The 26,347-nt window shown below is 39.3% G+C and overlaps 1 protein-coding gene across 1 annotated transcript; it reads right to left on the reverse strand.

Moving 5' to 3' along the window:
• Nucleotides 1-18,390: 18,390 nt before the first annotated feature.
• LOC128585573 (COMM domain-containing protein 3-like) lies at nt 18,391-19,363 on the reverse strand. Its single transcript, XM_053590611.1, has one exon. The coding sequence runs from the start codon at nt 19,361-19,363 to the stop codon at nt 18,656-18,658; it is 708 nt and encodes a 235-aa protein (XP_053446586.1). The 3' UTR covers nt 18,391-18,655.
• Nucleotides 19,364-26,347: the final 6,984 nt, after the last annotated feature.

Genomic DNA, 26,347 nt, shown 5'->3' on the forward strand with positions numbered 1-26,347 from the left:
ACACCAAGTGGCCCTGTGGTGTTAGGAGATGGAGAACACACACACACTGTTTTCCCTGTATATTATTGGGGGCCAGAAGCCTCTGTCCAGTTTCAGAGGAAATCTGGACCTGTCCTCCTCACCTACCTGCCCCCAATCAGGATCTGGTCACTTCGCCATCACTCAGTCCTCTTGGGATTAGGATCCCAAAGCTCTCACCACATCTCTTAGGTGGCATGTCATGATCTTTCAAATAGTGCCCCCTGATAACAAAGTGGTTTTCCCCCAGGAGCGGTGGGTGCTCAGCTCGCCCCAAGGATGCCAGAGCCTGCCAGCCTGCCATGCACTAAGACCCCATGGACTGTTTCTCCCACACGGCTTCCCCACACTGGCAGCTTGCCTGCAGCCAAGCCTATGGCAGCTTTACCCACCCAGCACTCATTCTCGGCAGCCTGATGCTGCTTGAGTTCCCTTGTTCATCCAAACCCTTCCAAGGCAGTCCAGGAAGCAATCCAGTCCCAAATCAAAAACGGCAGGTGGTCCTTTTCCACCTCCAAACCTTCACAGGAGATCCTCTGGCCGGCGTCCCCCCATAACTAGGCACTCACTTTCTGTGCTGGCTTTCCTCAGCTCCAGACCTCCTACCGCTTCACTGGGCCCCCAAGCTGTGTTTCTGGGTAGGTTCTCCCATCCAGAGGTGGCTGAAATTCTGTTCTCTGTCCTACCAAGAGCGGCTGGCATGGAGCTGTCTCTAGTCCTCCATCTTGCTCTACCCCTAATAAGTAATATTTAAAAGCTATAGTAATACAATGCAAATTTTTGGTAGGTTTCAAAACTTGAATCATTAAAATAAATTTTTATAATAGAAGGAAGAATTGGGGAGGCGGAGCAAGATGGCAGCCGAGTAACAGCTTCCTTGCATCTGGGCACCATGAGTCTGGGGATATAGGACTCCAGGCATCTCTGTCTGGTGGGATCTGCCTATCATCACCCCTGAGAGGATACAGGGAGTCACTGAGAGACTTCTGGACCCCAAGAGGAGGACTAAAACAGTGGAAAACCAGCAAGTGGTCGCGTGTGTTCAATCCGTCTAAACCCGCCCGCAACTGTAAGTTCAGTAGCAGCGAGACTGCAAACCAGAAAGGCCTTACCTGTGAACTGTTTTGGTGTCTTTGGACTTGGCACTCAGCTGAACTGCCTTGGGGAGAGCCTGAGCGGGAGTGCAGAGAACTTTGGCATTTGTCTAGGGCCCCAGTCTGAGCCGCTGAGCCAGACAGAGCTAATAGTGTTTGGCTCTGGGTTGCAGGCAGCCATTGTGAGCGATCTTCCCCGGCAAGCTCCGCCCTCAGGGTCGCAGAGCTGGAATTGGGTGGGAGCTGGGAACCCAGCGACCAAGTAGCCTAAGGGCGGGGTCTGAGCCGCCTTGCAGCCCTAACCCTCTGGGGCAGAAGGAGACCAGTTTTGGCACACAGGGTAAGTGGATAGCCACTTCAGCAGTGATTCCAGCGACAAGCACTTCCCTGAGAAAGCTTCTGCTCAGTAAATGAACAAGTTCAAAGTGCCCTTTAAGTGGGCTGAAGAGAGATTTAGGGTGTGTACCTGCTGGGCTTTGAGAAACTAGCAGCCTCCAGTCGTATCAGAACTGTGATTAACATCGCATACCCCAGAAGACCACGTGTTGCCCAGACAATATTCAATAACATATATATACTGCTTTGTTTTTGGCTGTGTTTTTTTTTTTTGGGGGGGGGGGTTGGTTGTTTTTTTTTGTTTCTTTTGATGTTGTTGATTGTTGTTTTGTTTTTTAAGTTCAACCTTTTCCATACAGATCCTTTTTCTTTCTCAATTTTTCTAGTTTAATTATAATTTCCCATTGTTGCCTATTTCAATAATTAGAACTTCATTTTTGTTAGTGTTTCTACTGCTATTATTTGGTTTTCCAGCCAATTTTATCCCGTAAAGTTTTCTGTTTGCTTGTTTTGGTTTGATTTATAGCATTTTTGTCTTTCCTCTCTACTTGGTGGAGGTGGGGTACTGTGTCTGATCAGGTTAGCAAAGAGCTGCTGACCTCAAGGGAACCACCCAACTGGGCACCCCCAGAAGGTGGTTTTTTTTTCTAAGGTTGTATCAAAGTACCCTACTGTACACCTATATTGCTCTGTCTCCCTCTTTCGTGCCTCTCTTCTTTTTGTCAATATTCCTTTTACCCACCCCCTCTCCTTTCTCTATTTTTCTTTTTTTTTCTTATCACTCGGTCCTCCTTTCTTTCATCCCTTTTTTGCTCTTCAACCTTCTCACCCTTCTGGTCCTGTAACCCTTAGTCCACAGGCACGAGAACTTAAAGAGCAAGAGGAAGTGAAAGGAAAATTAGGGCAAGGAAACAGATAAAAGAAATCACCCATGAGGAAGAATCAGCAGAAAACTCCAGGCAACATGAAGAACCAGTCCAGACCAACCCCACCAAGGGACCATGAGGTAGCTACTGCAGAGGATTCCACCTATACAGAAATGTTAGGAATGACAGAAAGGGAATTTAGAATACACATGTTGAAAACAATGAAAGAAATGATGGAAACAATGAAGGAAACTGCTAATAAAGTGGAAAATAACCAAAAGGGAATTCAAAAACAGAATCAAATAAGAGATGAACGATATGAAGAATATAAAAAGGATATAGCAGAGCTGAAGGAACTGAAACACTCAATTAGGGAACTTAAAGATGCAATGGAAAGTATCAGCAACAGGTTAGACCATGCAGAAGAAAGAATTTCAGAGGTAGAAGACAAAGTTTTTGAGATAACTCAGACAGTAAAAGAGGCAGGAAAGAAGAGAGAGAAAGCAGAACGTTCCCTGTCAGAATTATGGGACTTTATGAAGCGTTCCAACATACGAGTTATAGGAATTCCAGAAGGGGAAGAAGAATGCCCCAGAGGAATGGAAGCCATACTAGAGAATATTATAAAAGAAAATTCCCCAAATATCACCAAAAATTCTGACACACTGCTTTCAGAGGGCTATCGGACCCCAGGTCACCTCAACTCTAACCGAGCTTCTCCAAGACACATTGTGATGAACCTGTCCAAAGTCAAGACAAAAGAAAAGATTCTGCAAGCTGCCAGGAGTAAGCTCCAGTTGACCTACAGGGGCAAATCCATCAGATTGACCGCAGACTTCTCTAATGAAACTTTCCAAGCAAGAAGACAATGGTCATCTACCTTTAATCTACTTAAACAGAACAATTTCCAGCCCAGAATTCTGTACCCTGCTAAGCTAAGCTTCAAAATTGATGGAGAAATCAAATCATTTACAGATATACAAACATTGAGGAAATTTGCCACAACAAAACCAGCTCTACAGGAAATACTTCAACCTGTTCTGCACACTGACCACCACAATGGATCAGCAGCAAAGTAAGAACTCAGAAATTAAAGGACAGAACCAAACCTCCTCACTGATGCAAAAGACAAAACTAAGCAATGGACTCTCACAAAATAAGATGAATAGAATACTACCACACTTATCAATTATCTCAATAAATGTTAATGGCTTGAATTCCCCACTGAAGAGACATAGATTGGTTGACTGGATTAAAAAACACAAGCCATCCATTTGCTGTCTGCAAGAAACACACCTGGCTTCAAAAGACAAATTAGAGCTCCGAGTCAAGGGTTGGAAGACAATTTTTCAGGCAAATGGAATTCAGAAGAAAAGAGGAGTTGCAATCTTATTTTCAGATACATGTGGATTTAAAGCAACTAAAGTCAAAAAAGACAAAGATGGTCACTTTATATTGGTCAAGGGAAAAATACAACAAGAAGACATTTCAATTCTAAATATCTATGCACCCAATTTAAATGCTCCCAGATTCTTGAAACAGACTTTACTCAGTCTGAGCAATATGATATCTGATAATACCATAATAACAGGGGACCTTAACACTCCTTTTACAGAGCTGGACAGATCCTCTAAACAGAAATTAAACAAGGATATAAGAGACTTAAATGAGACCCTAGAACAACTGTGATTGATAGACACATATAGAACACTCCATCCCAAAGATAAAGAATATACATTCTTCTCATCACTCCATGGAACATTCTCCAAAATTGATCATATCCTGGGACACAAAACAAATATCAACAGAATCAAAAGAATTGAAATTTTACCTTGTATCTTCTCAGACCATAAGGCACTAAAGGTGGAACTCAACTCTAACAAAAATGATCGACCCCACCCAAAGGCATGGAAATTAAAATCTTCTGTTGAAAAACAGATGAGTGAAGGAAGAAATAAAACAGGAAATCATTAACTTCCTTGAGCATAACAACAATGAAGACACAAGCTACCAAAACCTGTGGGATATTGCAAAAGCAGTTTTGAGAGGAAAATTCATCACTTTAGATGCCTACATTCGAAAAACAGAAAGAGAGCAAATCAACAATCTCACAAGAGATCTTATGGAACTGGAAAAAGAAGAACAATCTAAGCCTAAACTCAGTAGAAGAAAAGAAATATCCAAAATCAAATCAGAGATCAATGAAATTGAAAACAAAAGAATCATTCAGAAAATTAATGAAACAAGGAGTTGGTTTTTTTGAAAAAATAAATAAAATAGATAAACCATTGGCCAGACTAACGAGGAATAGAAAAGTAAAATCTCTAGTAACCTCAATCAGAAATGATAAAGGGGAAATAACAACTGATCCCACAGAGATACAAGAGATCATCTCTGACTACTACCAGAAACTCTATGCCCAGAAATTTGACAATGTGAAGGAAAAGGATCAATATTTGGAATCACACCCTCTCCCTAGACTTAGCCAGGAAGAAATAGACCTTCTGAACAGACCAATTTCAAGCACTGAGATCAAAGAAACAATAAAAAATCTTCCAACCAAAAAATGCCCTGGTCCAGATGGCTTCACTCCAGAATTCTATCAAACCTTCAAGGAAGAGCTTATTCCTGTACTGCAGAAATTATTCCAAAAAATTGAGGAAGAAGGAATCTTCCCCAACACATTCTATGAAGCAAACATCACCCTGATACCAAAACCAGGAAAAGACCCAAAGAAAAAGGAGAATTTCAGACCTATCTCACTCATGAATATAGACGCAAAAATTCTCAACAAAATCCTAGCCAATAGATTACAGCTTATCATCAAAAAAGTCATTTGTCATGATCAAGTAGGCTTCATCCCAGGGATGCAAGGCTGGTTTAACATACGCAAGTCCATAAACGTTATCCACCATATTAACAGAGGCAAAAATAAAGATCACATGATCCTCTCAATAGATGCAGAAAAAGCATTTGATAAAATCCAGCATCCTTTTCTAATTAGGACACTGAAGAGTATAGGCATAGGTGGCACATTTCTAAAACTGATTGAAGCTATCTATGACAAACCCACAGCCAATATTTTACTGAATGGAGTAAAACTGAAAGCTTTTCCTCTTAGAACTGGAACCAGACAAGGTTGTCCTCTGTCACCTTTACTATTCAACGTAGTGCTGGAAGTTCTAGCCAATACAATTAGTCAAGACAAGGAAATAAAGGGAATCCAAATGGGAGCAGAGGAGGTCAAACTCTCCCTCTTTGCTGACGACATGATCTTATACTTAGAGAACCCCAAAGACTCAACCACAAGACTCCTAGAAGTCATCAAAAAATACAGTAATGTTTCAGGATATAAAATCAATGTCCACAAGTCAGTAGCCTTTGTGTACACCAATAACAGTCAAGATGAGAAGCTAATCAAGGACACAACTCCGTTCACCATAGTCTCAAAGAAAATGAAATACCTACGAATATACCTAACGAAGGAGGTGAAGGACCTCTATAAAGAAAACTATGAAATCCTCAGAAAGGAAATAGCAGAGGATATTAACAAATGGAAGAACATACCATGCTCATGGATGGGAAGAATCAACATTGTTAAAATGTCTATACTTCCCAAAGCAATCTACCTATTCAATGCCATTCCTATCAAAATACCGACATCGTACTTTCAAGATTTGGAAAAAATGATTCTGCGTTTTGTATGGAAGCGGAAAAAACCCCGTATAGCTAAGGCAGTTCTCTGTAACAAAAATAAAGCTGGGGGCATCAGCATACCAGATTTTAGTCTGTACTACAAAGCCATAATGCTCAAGACAGCATGGTACTGGCACAAAAACAGAGACATAGACACTTGGAATCGAATTGAAAACCAAGAAATGAAACTAACATCTTACAACCACCTAATCTTTGATAAACCAAACAACAACATACCTTGGGGGAAAGACTCCCTATTCAATAAATGGTGTTGGGAGAACTGGATGTCTACATGTAAAAGACTGAAACTGGACCCACACCTTTCCCCACTCACAAAAATTGATTCAAGATGGATAAAGGACTTAAACTTAAGGCATGAAACAATAAAAATCCTCCAAGAAAGTATAGGAAAAACACTGGAAGATATTGGCTGGGGGAAAGACTTCATGAAGAAGACTGCCATGGCAATTGCAACAACAACAAAAATAAACAAATGGGACTTCATTAAACTGAAAAGCTTCTGTACAGCTAAGGAGACAATAACCAAAGCAAAGAGACAACCTACACAATGGGAAAGGATATTTGCATATTTTCAATCACCCCCCACCCTCACAAAAGCTTGATAACTAGGATCTATAGAGAACTCAAATTAATCCACATGAAAAAAGCCAACAATCCCATATATCAATGGGCAAGAGACATGAATAGAACTTTCTCTAAAGACGACAGACGAATGGCTAACAAACACATGAAAAAATGTTCATCATCTTTATATATTAGAGAAATGCAAATCAAAACAACCCTGAGATATCATCTAACCCCAGTGAGAATGGCGCACATCACAAAATCTCAAAACTGCAGATGCTGGCGTGGATGTGGAGAGAAGGGAACACTTTTACACTGCTGGTGGGACTGCAAACTAGTACAACCTTTCTGGAAGGAAGTATGGAGAAACCTCAAAGCACTTAAGCTAGACCTCCCATTTGATCTTGAAATCCCATTACTGGGCATCTACCCAGAAGGAAAGAAATCCTTTTATCATAAGGACACTTGTACTAGACTGTTTACTGCAGCTCAATTTACAATCGCCAAAATGTGGAAACAGCCTAAATGCCCACCAACCCAGGAATGGATTAACAAGCTGTGGTATATGTATACCATGGAATACTATTCAGCCATTAAAAAAAATGGAGACTTTACATCCTTCGTATTAACCTGGATGGAAGTGGAAGACATTATTCTTAGTAAAGCATCACAAGAATGGAGAAGCATGAATCCTATGTACTCAATCTTGATATGAGGACAATTAATGACAATTATGGTTATGGGGGGGGAAACAGAAAGAGGGAAGGAGGGAGGTGGGTCGGGCCTTGGTGTGTGTCACACTTTATGGGGGCAAGACATGATTGCAAGAGGGACTTTACCTAACAATTGCAATCAGTGTAACCTGGCTTATTATACCCTCAATGAATCCCCAACAATAAAAAAAAAAAAAAAGTTTGAGGACCCCTTGTTTGTTTGCCTGGGGGCCATAAGCCAGACAGGCAGTAACATTGTTGGGTGAGAGCTTTAAGCCACAACAGTGACATGATTTGGGATGGGGGATACCATGATTTGGGTTACATGGTATCATCTTGACCTCCTAAGGTCTGCTAACTGAGGTCAGCCATTTCAGCAGTCAGCTGTGTCTGCAGGATGGAGCCCCGTTAAAGACTGTGAACACTGAGGCTCAGGGGGCTCCCTATTGGCAATCCTCTGTGCACAACGTCACACAGTAACACTTGGGACAGCAACCCTGTTCATGACTCTGTGGGCAGCGGACAATGAAATCTCCATGCTTAGAACTTCCCTGGCCTTTGCCCTCCATTCTTCTTCCTTCCTCTGATTTTACTATGTATCCTCCAGCTGTAATAAAGATTAACCGGGAATACAGCAGAAAAAAAAAAAAAAAGAAGGAAGAATTTAGCTTCAAAAGTCTAATTTTATGTATCGCAGTTAGAAGCACATAGCCCTGTTTATGTCCTAGTTATGAAGAGAAGAGAGCAAGATCTACAGACACCTGGTATCTCAGGACCAGGGCCTATGTGATTAAAACACAGGTGAAAATTATTTCTCTCATATGGTTTTTCTAAAACTGCACTGAATTAATAGTAACGTCCTCTGGTGAACCTTCTTATAGCCGTCATTTTCATGGATTCACTTCCTATATTTTGTTCCTGAATTCTTAGTGACAGTGCCTCTTGGAACAGAAGCTGAAACAAACAAAAATTGTTAGATTGTACATGTTAATGCTGATAGTAATTCTCTTCTCTCCTTTCACCTCTTACTTCCTGAGAAAAAGACCTCCCATGTTCTCAAGTTCAACAGTCTTTTCAACAGAAGGGCAAAGGTGTAGCAAATATAGTTTTTTGTTTAACCATATGTGTTTGAGTTAGTGACATGAACCAATAATCACACCCTAAATCTGTGAAGGACAAATTATTATTTTCCTTGGAAAAACTCTGACAAAGATTATTTTTTTCTCAAGAGTTATATGTACTGTTCCACAATTTCCTTTAAAAAGAGGTCACATGGCCAGGCCCTGGCGGCTTATCTGTAATCCCAGTGTTTTGGGAGGCTGAGATGGGAGGAGCCATTGAAGCCAGGAATTTGAGAACAGCCTGGGCAACGTAGTGAGACCCAATCTCTAAAATAATAATAATAACAGTAATAATAATAATAATAAAAGTCATAAGCTTGGCGCCTGTAGCACAGTGGTTATGGTGCCAGCCACATACACCAAGGGTGGTGGGTTCAAACCCAGACTGGGCCAACTAAACAACTGCAACAACAACAAAAATAGTCTGGCGGGGCTGCGCCTGTGGCTCAGTGGGTAGGGCGCCAGCCCCATATATCAAAGGTGGCAGGTTCAAACCCAGCCCCGGCCAAACTGCAACAAAAAAGTTTGTGGCAGGTGCCTGTAATCCCAACTACTTGCGAGGCTGAGGCAAGAGAATCTCCTAAACCCAGGAGTTGGAGGTTGCTGTGAGCTGTGTGATGCCACAGCACTCTACTGAGAGCGACATAGTGAGACTCTGTCTCTACAAAAAAAAAAAAGAAAGAAGGAAAGAAAGAAATCATAGAATTCATCAGTGTGTTAAAATAGTGTACTTTGATCATAATCCTATCTGCAAGTGTGAGTCAGGTGCTTACAGGTTACAGGTTTCCTATAACCCCTCAGGGGAGATATTATTATATTCAGAAACTGTAGATCAGAAAGATTAATTACTTGCCCAAGGTCATATAGTTACTAACAGGCAAAGCTGGGATATGAGGCATGTCATAATTTTCTCTATTTTTTATGATAGCATGCCAAGGCTATTCAAGCCTTAAATACCTAAAGCCATGTAAATATAGGACTCAGAGCTGGGAGGAACTTCCAAAGAAGATCTAGGGTCTAATCTGGTTTTATGAATGAAGATTCAGAGAAGTTAAGTATGTAACAAGCTTACACTGTAAGTAGAAATTAGGTTTCATTCCTGGGCCACTGATTGTTTCTCCATGCAAATCTTCAATTTAAAATTCATGAAGTATGAATGAAAAGTTTTTAGTGAAAGTTAAAAAAAAATCCAAACTTTGAATGCTATTCTTTTTTTTTTTTTTTTTTGCAGTTTTTGACCAGGGGCTGGGTTTGAACCCATCACCTCCAGTTTGTGGGGCCAGCACCCTACCCCTTTGAGCCACAGGCGCCACCTGGATGCTATTCTTAATGCAGGAACATTTGGTACCAAATATTGACACTGACATTGTGAAGGAGCAGCAAAGTTGCAATGGAGAGGGAAAAGAAGACTAAGACCTTGATCTTCTTTCCCAGAGGCCCCCTTGCTGTAGAAGAGGAAGCCAATCAGGCCTTCCTTTCTTTTCCATCACTTTTGTTCACCCACTGTGGTTCCCCACCCTCCTCACTCGGTTACTGGCATTGTTCCTTCAGATCTCAGGTCAAAGCACCACTGCCCTAGACACATCCTCCTCCACTTTCCCGGCTCCCTTATGCTCTGAGCCTATGGTATGGAATACTATGGTTTCCCGAGTCAACCATGTCCTGGGATCGTTTGTGGCTTTGGCTGATATCTGCTGGCAATAGGATGTTCCTCATTTATATTCTTAGTGCCACTCCTGCCTCAATGTTCTTTATCTACTTATCTTTTAAAGATATGGCTTAATCATTACCTCCTCTTATGGATCTTTCCCTAAAGATGGAGCTGGCCCTCATAACTCCAACGATCTCAAACTTTTGTCCAGAGGCTTCTAATATGTTGAGTTTGCTACTTTGCAGCTCTGTTCCCTCACAAAACTGGGACCCACTTTTTCATCACTGCATCCAAAGAGGCTTGAATGATTCTTGGAATGGAAGATAAATGCTTCTTCAAAAACTTGTTCAATAAGTGCTTTATCAAAAACAAAATCAGATCACTGAAAACTATTCAATTCATATTGAAACCCCGATTGGGAAATAGACAGTAAATGTTTATACTTTCTATAAACAGAGAGTTCTTCATTGCGTGTATGGATACAGCTATCATGCAAATTGCTCTGTTTACACTGTACAAAATAAAATTTCCACTCTGTGAAGCTATATACAGTGTCTTTAACATGTCACACTATAAATATTTGCTTAATTCATACAATGTGCTAAACACCTGTGGGCTTTTAAGAGGTATTTGGTTATGCTCTCAGAGGATGATGTCTAGACTAGATATTGATACCATTGAGTGTGTCCACAAAATCTATCTTCCTGCCTGTACCAAAATCCTCAGATCTAGGGTCATGGGAGAGCCCTTCTCACATTTGATGGCATTCCTCAGACTAAAGCCAGAGCCCAGGACACATCCTCTCTGCCTTGGGGTCAGCAATAATGTTCCTCTTCTGCTGCAGTGGGGCCTTCTCCTATGCTGGACCTGAGACCACAGAGAAGAGCAGTCCCCCAGTTACACATACTCTCTTTTTGCACTAACACCCTTTCCTTCTTAATTCTGCCATATCAGTTTCCTATTGGTGTTCTAATACATTACTCTAAATTTAGTGGCTTAAAACAGCACAAACTTATTATCTTATAGTTCTGGAGGTCAGGAGTCTGAAATGGGCGTCACTGGGTTAAAATGGATGAGGAAGCAGGAGTGTGTTCCTTTTGGAGGGACTGAGAGAGAATCCATTTCCTCACCTTTCTAGCTCCTAGAGGCTGCCTGCATTCCTTGGTTCATGGCTCCCTCCCTCCATTTTTGAAGCCAGCAACTACAGGGTGAATCTTCCTCACATTACATTACTTTGACCTCATCTTCTGCCTCCCTCTTCCACTCTTCAGGATCACACTGTGATTACATTGGTTCCTCCTGAGTAGTTCACAGGCATCTCTCCATCTCAAGGTCCTTAACTTAATCATCTGCAAAGTCCCTTTTGCTATGTAAGGTAACATACTCATAGGCTCTGGTGATTAGGACGTGGACCTCCTTTGGGGAAGGCATTATTCCGCCTATTGCATCCACCATTTCCATGATTATTGCCATTTTTCACCCAGATGTATATAGCCAATTGATTATTTTCCATGCTTTATCAATTAAACATTTATTTAGGTTTTCTTTTGAGGCAGAGTCCTGCCCTGTTGTCCCAGGCTAGGTGCTGTGGTGTCAGCCTCACTCACATCAACTTCAAACTCCTGGGCTCAAGCAATCCTCCTGCCTCACCCTCCCAAGTAGCTGAGACTACAGGCAACTGTAACACGCATGGCTAAATTTTGTATTTTTAGTAGAGACGGGGTCTTCTTCTTGCTCAAGCTGGTCTCGAACTCCTGAGCTCAAAGGATCCTTCCACCTCAGCATCCCAGAATGCTGGGATTATAGGCATGAGCTACCATGCCCTGCTGAATAATTTAATAGGTATTTATTGATTACCCTGACTATAAATGAGTTAAAATATCTCTTTTCACAATCTAATATAAAATATACACAGCCAAGCAAACAATTATAAAATCACTTAAAAAGTGCTGTAATAAAAGAATCTCAGGGTATAAAGTGATCAGCAAGGAGATAGTGCTCAATCAGTGATTGGAACGTCATGAAAAGCTTTTGGCAGGGAGAGCTGGAAGACAGTCTTGGAGAATGTATGAAGATGTTCCAAACAAACAAGAGAGAGGAAAATGTGCTAACCGGAGAGAGCGGCAGATACAAGGCTCTAGGCTGCGAGAAGGGAGGTGGGGCTGGGAATTGCCGTTAGTTTGGTAACTCTAGAGCAGTGCTGTCTGATGGCACTTCCTGTGATGACAGAAATGTTCTGTGTACACAGCATCTGTCATGTCATGGTTGTCGCTGGCCACACGTGGCTTTTAAGCACTGGGGATGTAGCTAGTTGACAATAAGACTGAATTTTTAATTTTATGTAATTTTAATTAATCTAAATTTAAACAGCTACATGTGTAGTGACTCCCACATTGTCAGCACAGCTACAGGGCATAGGGTAGGTCTGAAGGAATAAAAGGAGAGAGATGTGAGCTGGAGAGGTGAGTGGGGAGTTAGACGCTGAGAGGCCTTTTGTGCTATGTGAATTTATCCCTTGGTGATGTGGTTTTCAATCTGTGTTCCATGGCCAGGGACTGGGGTGGGTCAGGAAGAGGTCTGCTCCCCCAGTCCCACCAACCATTCCATGAGACCCCTTCAGCTTAGCAGTGCCCATGACATCAGTTTAATATGTTCCACTCCTGTGGAAATAGATTTGAGGGAACCAGAAATTCTGCAAAACTGAAAGTTTTGCTAATGTTCAATGGTTGAAGCTCGAAGCTCCTCTGGTGGTTTTGAAAACAATTGGAGAGTGGAACATTCTCCAGTTACTGCCTTACTGTTTTGTTTGTTTTTGGCAGTTTCCACTGACCTATTTCCATAAACTTCTGCAGCTGAGTTCAGCATATTGTTCTCAAAATGGATGTGGACAAGATGTTTAGTCATTGCTGATAGAGCGTTGAGTAACATATTGTTCTCACAATATTCCTGGAAGTCATTTATTAATGAGATTCTTATGTAAAAGAAAGAAAAATAAAAGGATACAGAGAGAGGAACACTTCAGAAAATATAAATGCTCAAATACAGACCTATGTTATGGGTTTGCAATGCATCAAGCAAACAGGTAAGCTTAAAACCCTGTGTTTTTAATGAGGAGAATCAAAGCCTTTTCAAGTCTACGCAAATAATTGACCACTTCCTTAAAAAAGTTTTAAGATTTCTCTAGAGACAAGGTGAGTCATAGCTGAGTGGCTCGAATACACTTTAGTTTTGAATAAGCAAATAGTTCAAGGTGGTGATAGTTTTACTAAAGTAAAAAAGAAGAAGTTGTCAAGGATGAGGCTTTCCAAAACTTTCTTAAGAACTAGGTAGAAAAACTTTCTTTTGGGAGTTATGAAAGTGTTCTGGAATTAAACAGTCTGGAATTAGATAGTTCCACAACTCAGTGAATTTGCTAGAAACCAATGAATTTGATATTTTAACAGAGTGAATTTTATGTTATGTGAATCATATTTCAGTAAAACTGTTATTAAGTAAAATAGTAAGAAAAGAATGTCCAGGAGATTCTGTACGAAAACACACTGATATACACAACTTTCTGAAAAATTAAAATTAAGATGGTTACTGGAATTTTTTTTCATTTTAAGAGAGAAAACATAAAGGAAAGAAAATCATGAGGAAAATTTTTTTAAATAACTTAGATGGCATAACTAGAAATGACATCAAAATAACAAAATTTCAGAAGAACAAAATATATGGGTTTTAAAATTAATACGGAACTGATAGGGACTCAGAAGAGCTAAAGAATCCTTGCAAAGAAGAGCAAAGTAGAGGACTCACATTTACTCCAGAACTTACTACAGAGTTACAGTGTGGTTAAAGTGCCAGGACAGTGTGGTACTGACGTAAGGAGAGACTCATAGATCAAGGTAACACATCTGTGAGTCCAGAAGCAAACCTATGCCTGCAAGGCACAATGGAGGTTCCTCAAAAAAATTAAAAATAGATTTACAATATGATCCAGCAATCCCACTTCTGTTTATGTATCTAAAGGAATTGAAATCAGAATTTCAAAGCGTGTTTACACCCCTATTTGATGCACTCCTGTTACTTACAATAGCCAAGACAAAGAAGCAATGTAAATGTTCATCCTGGATAAGTGGATAAAGAAACTGCGGTGTATACACACACAATGGAATAGTATTCAGCCTTAAGGAAGAAGGAAATCTTGTCATCTGTGATAATATAGATGAACCTAGAGGACTTTGTACTAAATGAAACAAACCAGACGTAGAAAGACAAATACTGCATGATGCCACTTACGTGAGGAATCTAAAATTGTCAAACACAGAGGCGGAGGATAGAAGAGTGATTGCCAGGGGCTGGGGAGAGGGAGTCATAGGGAGATATTAGCCAAAGGTTTCAAAGTTTCGAGTTATGTAAGATGAATAAATCCTAGAGACCTACCGTATAACATAGTGCCTAGAGTCAACAATACTGTACTGAGTACTGGCAAATTTGCTAAAACAGCAGATCTTATATTACATGTTCTTATCATACACAGCTAATAATAAACATAGAGGGTAGGAGGAAACATTTGGAGGTCATGGATGAGTTTATGGCATAGATTGTGGTCATAGTTTACAGATGTGTACTTGGTGCCAGACTCATCAAGTCATATACATTAAATACGAGCAGCTTTTTCTGTGTCAATCATACCTCAATAAATGTTTTTCTTAAAATAAAACACCCCTATACATCTAGGGTCAATTCTTCTTAGGATATCAAGACAATTTCAATGGGTGAAAAGAATGGTCTTTCTAAACGTGGTCCTGGGACAACTGGCTTATTTACATACAAAAGGATGAACTTGGACCACTATTTCATATCATAGAAACAAATTATCTCAAAATGGACCATAGATATGAAAGTAAACTAGCACATATCACCCCAAAATATGCCTCTTTGACATAAAAATTCTTTTTGAGCTGAAGGCAATCAAGAAGCAGCAAGTGGCCAGGCATGGTGACTCATTCCTGTAATCCTAGCACTCTGGGAGGCTGAAGCGGGTGATCTGCTTGAGCTTAGGAGTTTGAGACCAGCCTAAGCAAGAGTGAGACCCTGTCTCTACTAAAAATAGAAAAAAACGAGCCAGATACAGTGGCAGGCACCTGTAGTCCCAGCTACTGAGGAGGCTGAGGCAAGAGGATCTCTTGAGCCCAAGTGTTTGAGGTTGCCGTGAGCTATATGATACCACAACACTCTATCCAAAGTGACAGACAAGAATTTTAAGTTGCTGTGAGCTGTGACACCACAGCGGTCTACACAGGATGACAGAGTAAGACTCTGTCTCAAAAGAAAAAAAAAAAAAAAAGCTGCAAATGGAGGACAAGCTCTCCCTATCCTCCACCCTTTCCACCTAAAGGCAGTATATAAACTTTCTGTCACTGAAGACAACTCTAGACTCTATTGTCCTAAAGAAGGCATCAGAGGAATCTGCAAGATAACCTTACTTACGAGTTTCCTCCCATATATTTACCTCCCCAGTTTCCTACTTTTGAAAGGAAACTGCTTTTGTCCTGTAATTTCTCTCCAAATGCATTGTCCTTTGTTGACAATGCTATGTAAGCCTGAGTTCTAAGCCACTGCTTTGAGTTACTTCTCACTGAGGTTTCTCCTGCATGGTGTGCTCTGCACATGTTAATGTACTTGATTGTTTTTCTCTAGTTAATTTGCTTTTGTTGCAGAGATCCCTCCCAACTAAGAATGAAGATGGGAAGAGGTAATCTTTCTTTAGCTTTCCTGACAACCTAAGTGAAAGAGCCAAAACTATGAAACTCTTAAAAGAAAATGTAAGATGTGTTGTAGTTTGAATGTTTCCTCCAAAATTCCCTAGAAAATTTAATTGTCATTGTGATGATATTAAGAGGTATGACCTTTAGGATGTGAGTAGGTCATGAGGGTTCTGCCTTCATTATTGGATATCAAGGACAGGAGTGGGTTAGTTATCTTGAGAGTGGACTCCAGAATGGGTTTGAGCCTCGTTTTCTCTCTGTTTCATGTGTTCACTTGCCTTTCCACTTTCTGCCATTAGAAAGCCCTCACCAGATCACCAGCAGATCCAGGTGCCATGCCCTTGGACTTGCCAGCCTCCAAAACTGTGAACTAAATAAGTCTCCTTTCTGTATAAATTATGCAGCTTGTAGTATTCTTATTGCAGAAAACAGACAATATCACATCTTTATGACCTTGGGCTAATAAATGACTTTTTTTTTTTTATAGACAGAATCTCACTTTGTTGCCTCGGTAGAGTGCTATGGCATCACAGCTCACAGCAACCTCCAACTCCTGGGCTTAGGCAATTCTCTTGCCTCAGCCTCCCAAGTAGCTGGAACTACAGGTACCTGCAACAACACCTGGCTATTTCTTTTTTTTTTCTTTTTTTTTTTGCAGTTTGGCCTGGGCCTGGTTCAAACCTGCCACCCTTGGTATATGAGGCTGGCACCCTACTCACTGAGCCACAGGCGCTGCCCAATAAATGACTTCTTAACTATGACACCAAAAACTCTGTAAGAAAAGAAAAAAAGATAATGAAATTTTGTGCTGCAAAATGATACCCTTCAAGAAAGTGGAAAGAGAATTCATAGAATGGGAGAAAGTATTAACACATCATTTATCTTACAAAAGACTTTTTGTTCCAAATATATAAAGAACTTTTATAACTCAACAATAAAAAGACAAGCCAATTTAAAAAGGGCAAAGCATTTGAATCGATATTTCTCCAAAGAAGATATATAAGTGGCCAATGAGCACGTGAAAAGATGCTCAACATCTTTTATTCATTAGAGAAATGTAAATCAAAATCACATCCACTAGGAAAGCTGTAGTAATTTACAAAAGAAAACTAGTAAGTGGAAGGATATTGAGAAAATGGAACCCTTATAGATTGTGGGCGGGAAAGTAAAATGCTGTAGTCACTGTGGAAAACAGTTTGACAGCACCTCATAAAGTCAGACATGGAGTTACCATGTAACCCGCACTTCTGCTCTTAGTTGTATATATCAAAGAGAAATGGAAACTTATGTCCACACATAAATTTATACATTCATGTTCATGGCAGAATTGTTCCTAATGGTCAGATATTGGAAACAACCCAAATGTCCATCAGCTGATGAAAGGATAAACAAAATGTGGTATATCTATACAATGGAATAGGATTTAGCAATATAAAAGGGGGATGAAGTACCAATATAGGGTACAACGTGCATAAACCAGGCGAATATGCTATGTGGAAGAAGCTGATCACATAAGACCACGTATTGTCTGATTTCATTTATGTGAAATATCTAGAACAGGGAAATCTATAGAGATTGGGCGGAGCCTGTGGCTCAAAGAAGTAGGGCACCGGCCCCATATACTGGAGGTGGTGGGTTCAAACCCAGCCTCGGCCAAAAAAAACTGCAAAAAAAGAAAAAGAAATCTATAGAGATAGAAAGTAAACTAGTGGGTGCCTAAGCCCAAGGGTGGGAGGTAGAAATAGGAAGCAATTGTTAATGGGAAGAGGGTTTTTTTGGGGGGAGGTGTTGATGAAAATGTTCTAAAGTTAGAACATGGAGGTGGCTGCACAAATGTATGACTATATTTCAAAATGTTGAATTGTACACTTTAAATGATTGAATTCTATGGTATTTAACATATTTCAATGAAGGTATTTTAAAAAAATCTTTAAGAAAGCTGACATGTATACAAATTATACAATTGGTTCGCTTTCCAGAATCCCATAAATTAAAACTCCTATGACTTGTCAATTCTCTAGGTCCCTAGGCCAGCTGAACATAAATCCATTCTTAACTAGGAATTTCCTGGACACGCTCCAGGAAAAGAACCATTTAGCTGGGAGGGGAGCCTTAGAAACCCGGATAGACAAGTATTGGCTTTTGGTCAACAAAACTGGTCTAAGCATGAATTGTTCCTTCAGGAATGTGGGCTTTTTGTTAGACAGAATGCTTAAAAACTTTTTTTTTTTTTGAGACAGAGTCTCACTTTGTCACCCTGGGTAGAGTGCCATCGTGTCATAGTTCACAGCAACCTCAAACTCTTGGGCTCAAGCGATTCTCTTGCCTCAGCCTCCCCAGTAGCTTAGACTACAGGCTATTTTTAGAGATGGGGTCTTGCTCTGGCTCATGCTGGTTTCAAACTTGTGAACTCAAGCAATCCACCCAGTGGGAGGAATCCACCCTCTCCCCGAGTGCTAGGATTACAGGCGTGAGCCACAGTGCCCAGCTCAAGACTGTTACAAAATTTAATGTTCACTAAGGGAAATTAAGAACAGGGATTTTTTTTTTTTTTTGGTGAAAACAACACCTTATTTATTTATGGTGTAACACTGTCTACTTCCTTTCATAGTTGAAAAAGATCAACGTAGGATAAATGCACAGGTATAAAAGAGGACTCAAATACTTAGGCAGCATTTCCCTCTTAACATTTACACATGTGTAAAAAAGTGTCAAAACTGATGAATGGCATAAATTTAAAAGGAAAAATTTTTTCTACTGGAAAGGAGGACATCCAGCCTGCAGAAATGGTTCGCTGAAGGCAAGGCATTTGTGGTTTTCCTCTACACTCTCAGGTGGATCGTTATTTTCCCCAGTTCCAACTGAGTTGCTCTTTCCAGGCTTTTCGAAACATCTTTAAGTTTCTCCACCAAGTCCTGTAATTGTCCCATGTTGCAACCAAAACTAATCTTTGGGTAGGTTTGGGAATCTGCATTCTCTACATTTAAGGTCACCAAATATGCAGGTCTGTACATCTTATGAAGTCGATTGGTATTGATCTGATATTCCAACCTCCAGGAAACATCAGTTATATGAGGGAGAGATCTGCCTATACTTCCCAGCAGGATTTCTAGGAAATTCTTGTTATTCTGATATTCCGTGCTAAATAGTTCTATCTGCTCTTGGTCAAATTTACAGTCTTCTAGATAAGTGCTCCAAATTGATTTGTCTACACGGTGCTTTCTTGCCTCCGGTATGTAAGTTGCAGCTGCTGTATGACAATGTTTTAAAACCACTGGGTCGATATGTTTCAAGTCTGGGTGATCTAACATGGCCTTGTCCACCTGGGCGTCCAGCAGGCTCTGGAAAGCCCCCTGGCAGAGAAGCGTGAAGGCGTTGGAGTCGAAGGAGCCGGAATCGGCCAGCATCTGGAAGCCTTTCTGCACATACTTCTGAGAGCTCCATTGTAAATGCCAAGAACAGGGATTTTTGATAGTGGAAGCCTTGTGAAGGTTAGGTGGCTTGCAGAAGATGGTGTCGAGTATGCACATATTCAACCAGTATTAATTGAGAATCTGCTATTGGCCAGATGATGTTAAACCCTGGAAGGAAAAAGTGTAAAAGGCCAAGTCCTAAGGGAGCTTATGGCCTGGGGAGAGAAACACATTTAAGTGTGTTTCACCATAGGTCATGTGCTATGTATGGGGAGAGTGTGTAAGTTTACTAAGGGACAGAGAGTAGAGTTGGCCACCTTGGCTGGGTGATCACAGAGGCCTCTTCAGAGGAGTTTCTAGAATGAACCAGTGTTGGGGCCGGAGGGCAAATGATAGTGCAGCCATCTAGAATGTACATTCAGAAAGAAGAGAGACTCAGGGGACAGGGAGAGCCAGTGTCTGAAAAACTACCCAAAAGGATGTTCTCTTCTGTGATGGTATGTTTTAGTTTCTTTGAGGAAGGAACTATTTAAGAGGCAAAGTATCAAACTTGAGAAAGAAATGCTTTTGACTTAGTGTGATTTCTTCCTTAAAAAGTATTGCCTCAGAGGAGTGCTAAAAGTGTACAGTAAGAGTGATTCTCTTTCATTCCTTTTTCATCTCTTCATATTCAGGTAAACGAAAAAAGCCAAAATTCTTCATCTTTGGAGCAGCACTTCTTTGTCTTCACACAAATTTTTATGTTTTCTTTAAAAATTCTTTTTATTTCAACTATAAACCAATGGAGAGAGAGAAGTGTGATAAAACTCCCTCTTCCTGCTGCCTTAGACTGTGTTGTGTTGCTATAAATGAATATCTGAGGCGGGGTAATTTATAAAGAAGAGAGGTTTATTAAGCTCATGTTCTGCAGGCTGTAAAAAAAGGATGGCGCTGGCATCTGCTCTGCTTCTGGTGAGAGCTGTGGTGCTGCATCAAATGATGGCAAAGAAGGTCAAGGGGAAGTAGGTGCCTGCAAAGAGGAACCAAATCCAAGGAGTGTCCTGGCTTTACAACAATCTGCTCCCATCCATTTCCTTAAGGGGTCCACCCTATGACCCAAACACCTTCCACCAGCCCAGCCTCCCAGTACTGCCACAGGAGGGATCAAATTTCAACTTGAAATATGGTAGGGGCAAACAACCACAGCCAAACCATAGCACTTGCCATCCAGATGGAAACATAATCAACATCTTGCTCACTTGAATCACCTATTCTCCCCTGTTCTTGCTGAAGTATTTTAAAGAAAGCAGCATTTCACACTTCATATTTCAACATGTGTCCCTAAAATGAGGACATTTAACCAGGTAGCACCATCACACCTAAAATAGTAACAATATTCATTAATATCATCTAATACCTACTGGGGTACCCAAACTTTTGGTTTCCCTGGGCCACATTGAAAGAAGATTTATTGTCTTGGGTTACACATTAAATGCACAAACATTAATGAAAACTGATAAGCAAAAAAAAAAAAACGCGGGGGGGGGGGAGTTCCAGGCATAATTTCGTGACGTCCACCACAGGTAAGCAAAAAAGTCCTCACAGAATATGCATATGGCCCTTGGGCCATGGGTTGGACACACTTGACTGTCTATATTCAAAATTCCTGATTGTTTAATTAATGTCATTCTAAGATGATTTTTCCCAAATCAAGATTCCAAGGAGACTCACGTATATTCACATGTTACACTCCTTTCTCTTTTTATATCTGTAAAAAGCACCTCTCCCCTCTTCTTCTCCCTTGCCAGTGACTTAGTGGAAAAAAAATGGTCCCATTGTTTCATAGTCTCACATTCTGGGTTTGTCTGATTACTTCCTCCTGGTGACAGTATCATTTAACTGGCTCATCTACCCCTGTCTTGTGCCTAAATTAGAAGTTAGTACTAAAAGTTAATTTATTGCTCTAATTTATTTGATTAAATCCAGGGACAAAAGTAGGTTCTGAAACATTTACTTTCTGTTTACCTTTTAGTTGTCTTTCAGCTTTAACATCATTCTACCTGAAAATGAGTCCTGTCTTCACCTTGTAATATCTATAGAAATCCACTAGATGTCAATGCAACATGGCAACCTAATTGTAACCATTTAAGCCTCTAGAGCGGTTCTCAACCCGTGGGTTGCGAACCCTTTTTAACAATGAAAGTGCATTGCGGCCTTAGAAAGGTTGAGAACCACTGCTGTAGATATAAAACTGAGTGGAAACCAGAAAGTTGTATCCATTATTTATTTTTGCTGAAAATTAAATGTAAAATACTCTCTTAACAGAAAACTTAATAAATAAGCCTGTTCTGCATCAAGGAACATAACTCTAATACAGTTAATATTTTTCAGAGTAATTTTTTTGTTAAGTTAAAAAATTCAGTTCTCAATCAATATTTGCAGACAATCCCTATCCAGTAAGAATAGCATAGGCATGAAAATTTGAAAAATAAATTATATGGCTACTAAATAACATTTTAAAATTTGTCTGAGTAAGAGAGACAAAATTTCTTTTAATATAATCACAGAAAATGGTCTTGACAAAATAGTATGATGTTTATAGTCAAATTGTTTATTTAATGTGACTTTATTTACTAATTTAATCATCTGCTTCTTGATGGATTATCAAATCTCCCATAATAACTTAAGAATTATTCTACAAATAAAAAAATGTTTTCCATTCTTGAAAAAAGAATGATAATATAAATAATTTTAATATAAAATGATGTCATATTTAAATTAGAATGTTGGAAAAAATGTTTTTTTCTTTTCCTCAACATTTCAAATTTATCAGGATGAGGAAATTACTGATGTTGCAATGTTGTTTTATTTTTAAAAATTCTATGTTTTACTTGCGAACCATTTATAAACAATATGCTGGCAAACAGATGCACATACACATACACTCACATGCTCAAGGCTTATGTTTTTCTCAATCAGGGAAACCAGAAAATGCACAACATTAAAAGGAATAATGTTCATCATTTCTCAGTTCCCCAAATCAGCAAATACATTGAGGTAACTGTTGACAATTCAAATAAAAGATTCATCTTCCATTAATTGCCTGAACTATTTGAGTTCGTGTCATAATCTCAACTGCAAACTGCTGATAAGAAACTTTTCAATTTAAAATTATTGATTTCAGTTAAAATCACAATAGAAATCTATATGTTTGCCAAGAGGTAAAGTCTCCATCTTTCTTTAAGGCTGCATAATATTCCCTGGTGTACATATACTACATTTATTAATCCATTTGTGGATCCATGGGCACTTGGGCTTTTTCCATGACTTAGCAATTATGAATTGGCCTGCAATAAACATTCTGGTACAAATATCTTTGTTATAATGTGATTTTTGGTCTTCTGGGTATATACCTAGTAGAGGAATTATAGGATTGAATGGCAGATCTATTTTTAGATCTCTAAGTGTTCTCCAAACATCTTTCCAAAAGGAATGTATTAATTTGCATTCCCACCAGTAGTGTAGAAGTGTTCCCTTTTCTCCACATCCACACCAACATCTCTGGTCTGGGGATTTTGTGATATGGGCTAATCTTACTGGAGTTAGATGATATCTCAAAGTAGTTTTGATTTGCATTTCTCTGATGATTAAGGATGATGAGCATTTTTTCATATGTCTGTAAGCCATGCGCCTGTCTTCTTCAGAGAAGTTTCTCTTCAAGTCCTTTGCCCAGCCTGCGATGGGATCACTTGTTCTTTTCTTGCTTATACATTTGAGTTCTCTGTGGATTCTGGTTATTAAACTTTTGTCAGAGACATAACCTGCAAATATCTTCTCCCATTCTGAGGGCTGTCTGCTTGTTTACTTACTGTGTTCTTGGCTGTGCAGAAGCTTTTTAGTTTGATCAGGTCCCAGTAGTGTATTTTTGAAGCTGCGTCAATTGCCCTGGGGGGGGTCCTCCTCATAAAATACTCACCCAGACCGATTTATTCAAGGGTTTTCTCTGCACTCTCTTCTAGTATTTTTACAGTTTCATGTCTTAAGTTTAAATCTTTCATCCAGTGAGAGTCTATCTTAGTTAATGGTGAAAGGTGTGGGTCCAGTTTCAGTATTCTACAGGTTGCCAGCCAGTTCACCCAGCACCATTTGTTAAATAGGGAATCTTTTCCCCCTGAATGTTTTTAATTGGCTTGTCAAAAATCAAATAATGGTAAGTAACTGGGTTCATCTCTTGACTCTCTATTCTGTTCCAGACATCTACTTCTCTGTTTTTGTGCCAGTACCATGCTGTTTTGATCACTATCGATTTATAGTATAGTCTGAGGTCTGGTAGCATGATTCCTCCTGCTTTGTTTTTATTTCTGAGTAATGTCTTGGCTAGTCGAGGTTTTTTCTGATTCCATATAAATTGAAGTATTATTTTTTTCAAGATCTTTAAAGTATGACAGTGGGGCTTTCATAGGGATTGCATTAAAATTGTATATTGCTTTGGGTAGTATGGACATTTTAACAATGTTGATTCTTCCCAGCCATGAGCATGGTATGTTTTTCCATTTGTTAACATTTTCAGCTACTTCTTTTCTTAAAGTTTCATAGTTCTCTTTATAGAGATCTCTCACATCCTTTGTTAAATAAACTCCCAAATATTTCATCTTCTTTGGCACTACTGTGAATGGAATAGAGTCCTTAACTCTTTTTTCAGCTTGACTATTGTTGGTATATATAAAGGCTACTGATTTATGAATGTTGATTTTGTAACCTGAGACACTGCTGTATTCCTGGATCACATTTAAGAGTTTTGTAGTAGAATCCCAGATGTTTTCCAGATATACAATCATTTCATCTGAGAAAAGTGAAAGTTTGATCTCTTCTGACCCTATATGGATACCCCTGATTGCCTTTTCTTCCCTAATTGCGATGGCTAAAACTTCCATTACAATGTTAAAGAGCAGTGGAGACAATGGGTGGCCTTGTCTGGTTCCTGATCTGAGTGGAAATGATTTCAATTTAACTCCATTCATTACGATATTGGCTGTGGGTTTGCTGTAGATGGCCTCTATCAGTTTAAGAAATGTCCCTTCTATACCAATTTTCTTAAGTGTTCTGATCATGAAGGGATGCTGGATATTATCAAAAGCTTTTTCTGTATGAATTGAGAGAATCATAGGGTCTTTGTTTTTTAATTTGTTTATGTGCTGAATTATACTTATAGATTTACAGATATTGAACCATCCTTGAGACTGTGGGATAAAACCAACTTGGTCATGATGTATAATTTGTTTGATGTATTGCGGGATTCTGTTTGTTAGGATCTTGTTGAATATTTTTGCATTTATATTCATTAGTGATATTGGTATATAATTTTCTTTTCTTGTTGGGTCTTTTCCTGATTTGGGGATCATAGAACATGTTGGGTAGTCTTTTTTCTTTTTCTATATTTTGGAACAGGTTGAGTAATACAGGTACTAGTTTCTCTTTAAAGGTTTGGTAGAATTCTGACGTGAAGCCATCTGGTCCCGGACTTTTCTTTTTAGGGAGATTTTGTATGATCAATCCTATTTCAGAACTTAATATAGGCCTGTTCAACATTTCCACTTCGTTCTGGCTAAGTCTTGGAAGGTGACGTGCTTCCAGGTATTGATCAATTTCCTTCAGATTTTCATATTTCTGAGAATAAAATTTCTTTATTCATTAAGGATTTTTTTAATTTCTGAGGAGTCTGTTGTTATTTCATCTTTGTCATTTCTGATTGATGAGATTAGAGATTTTACTCTTTTTCCTGGTTAGGTTAGCCAAAGGTTTATCTATTTTATTGACCTTTTAAAAAAATCAACTTTTTGATTTATTGATCTGTTATATAATTCTTTTGTTTTCAATTTCATTTAATTCTGCTGTAATTTTGGTTATTTCTTTTCTTCTACTAGGTTTGGGGTTGGAATGTTCTTCCTTTTCCAGTTGCTGGAGATGTCCCATTAAGTTGTTAACTTCCTCTCTTTCCATTCTCTTGAGGAAGCCTTGCAGTGCTATAAATTTCCCTCTTAGGACTACCCTACCTTTGCGGTATCCCAGAGGTTCTGATAATTTGTGTCTTCATTGTTGTTTTGTTCCAAAAATTTGTCAATTTCCTTCTTAATCTCATCCCTGACCCAGCTATCATTCAGCATAAGGTTATTTAACTTCCATGTTTTTGTATGAGTATGCAGAGTCTTGTTGTTACTTAGTTCAACTTTTATTCCATGGTGGTCCAAAAGTTGCAAGGAATAATTTCTATTCCTTTAAATTTACTGAGATTATACTTGTGACCTATGATGTGATCGTTTTTGGAGTATGTTCCGTGGGCTGATGAGATGTATGTGTATCCAGTTTTGTTTGGATGAAATGTTCTGTAGATGTCTGCTAAATCCAAATGTTGGATGGTTAGGTTTAACTCTAAAATTTCTTTGCTCAGCTTCTTATTGAAGGTTCTATCCAACACTGCCAAAGGAGTGTTGAAATCTCTGACTATTATGGAGCTGGAGGAAATCAAGTTGCTCATATCTGTTAGAGTTTCTCTTATAAATTGAGGTGCATTCTGGTTAGGTGCATAAATATTAATAATTGAAATCTCATCATATTGAGTATTACCCTTAACAAATATAAAGTGACCATTCTTGTCCTTCCTTACTTTTGTTGGTTTAAAGCCTATTGTATCTGCAATTAGAATTGCAACACCTGCTTTTTTCTGATTACCATTTGCCTGATATATGGACGACCATCCTTTTACCCTGAGTCTATATTTATCTTTTAAGGTAAGATGTGATTCTTGTATGCAGCAAATATCTGGCCTGAGTTTTTGTATCCAGTCAGCCAACCTGTGCCTCTTTAGAGGACAGTTTAAGATGTTCACATTAACGGAGAATATTGATAAGTCTGGTAAAATTTTGAGTATTGAGTTTTTCAAAAGTCCAGTGGACATTTTTAATCTTTTCACCACCGTGGAAGTTTGAATTTCATCAAAAGTTTCTGAGTGAGTTTACTTTGTGGTAGAGGATTGAGCTGGTCATTATGGAAGATAGGTCTGAGAATATCCTGAAGAGGTGGTTTGGTTATGGCAAATTTCTTCAACAGGTAAATGTCATTAAA

The sequence above is a fragment of the Nycticebus coucang genome, chromosome 5, assembly GCF_027406575.1.
Source record: "Nycticebus coucang isolate mNycCou1 chromosome 5, mNycCou1.pri, whole genome shotgun sequence".
Taxonomy (NCBI): Eukaryota; Metazoa; Chordata; class Mammalia; order Primates; family Lorisidae; genus Nycticebus; species Nycticebus coucang.

What these genes read in the sequence shown, in the direction of transcription:
- LOC128585573 (XM_053590611.1), bottom strand. Translation starts at nt 19,363, where the DNA reads ATGTGCATACTCGACACCATCTTCTGCAAGCCACCTAACCTTCACAAG.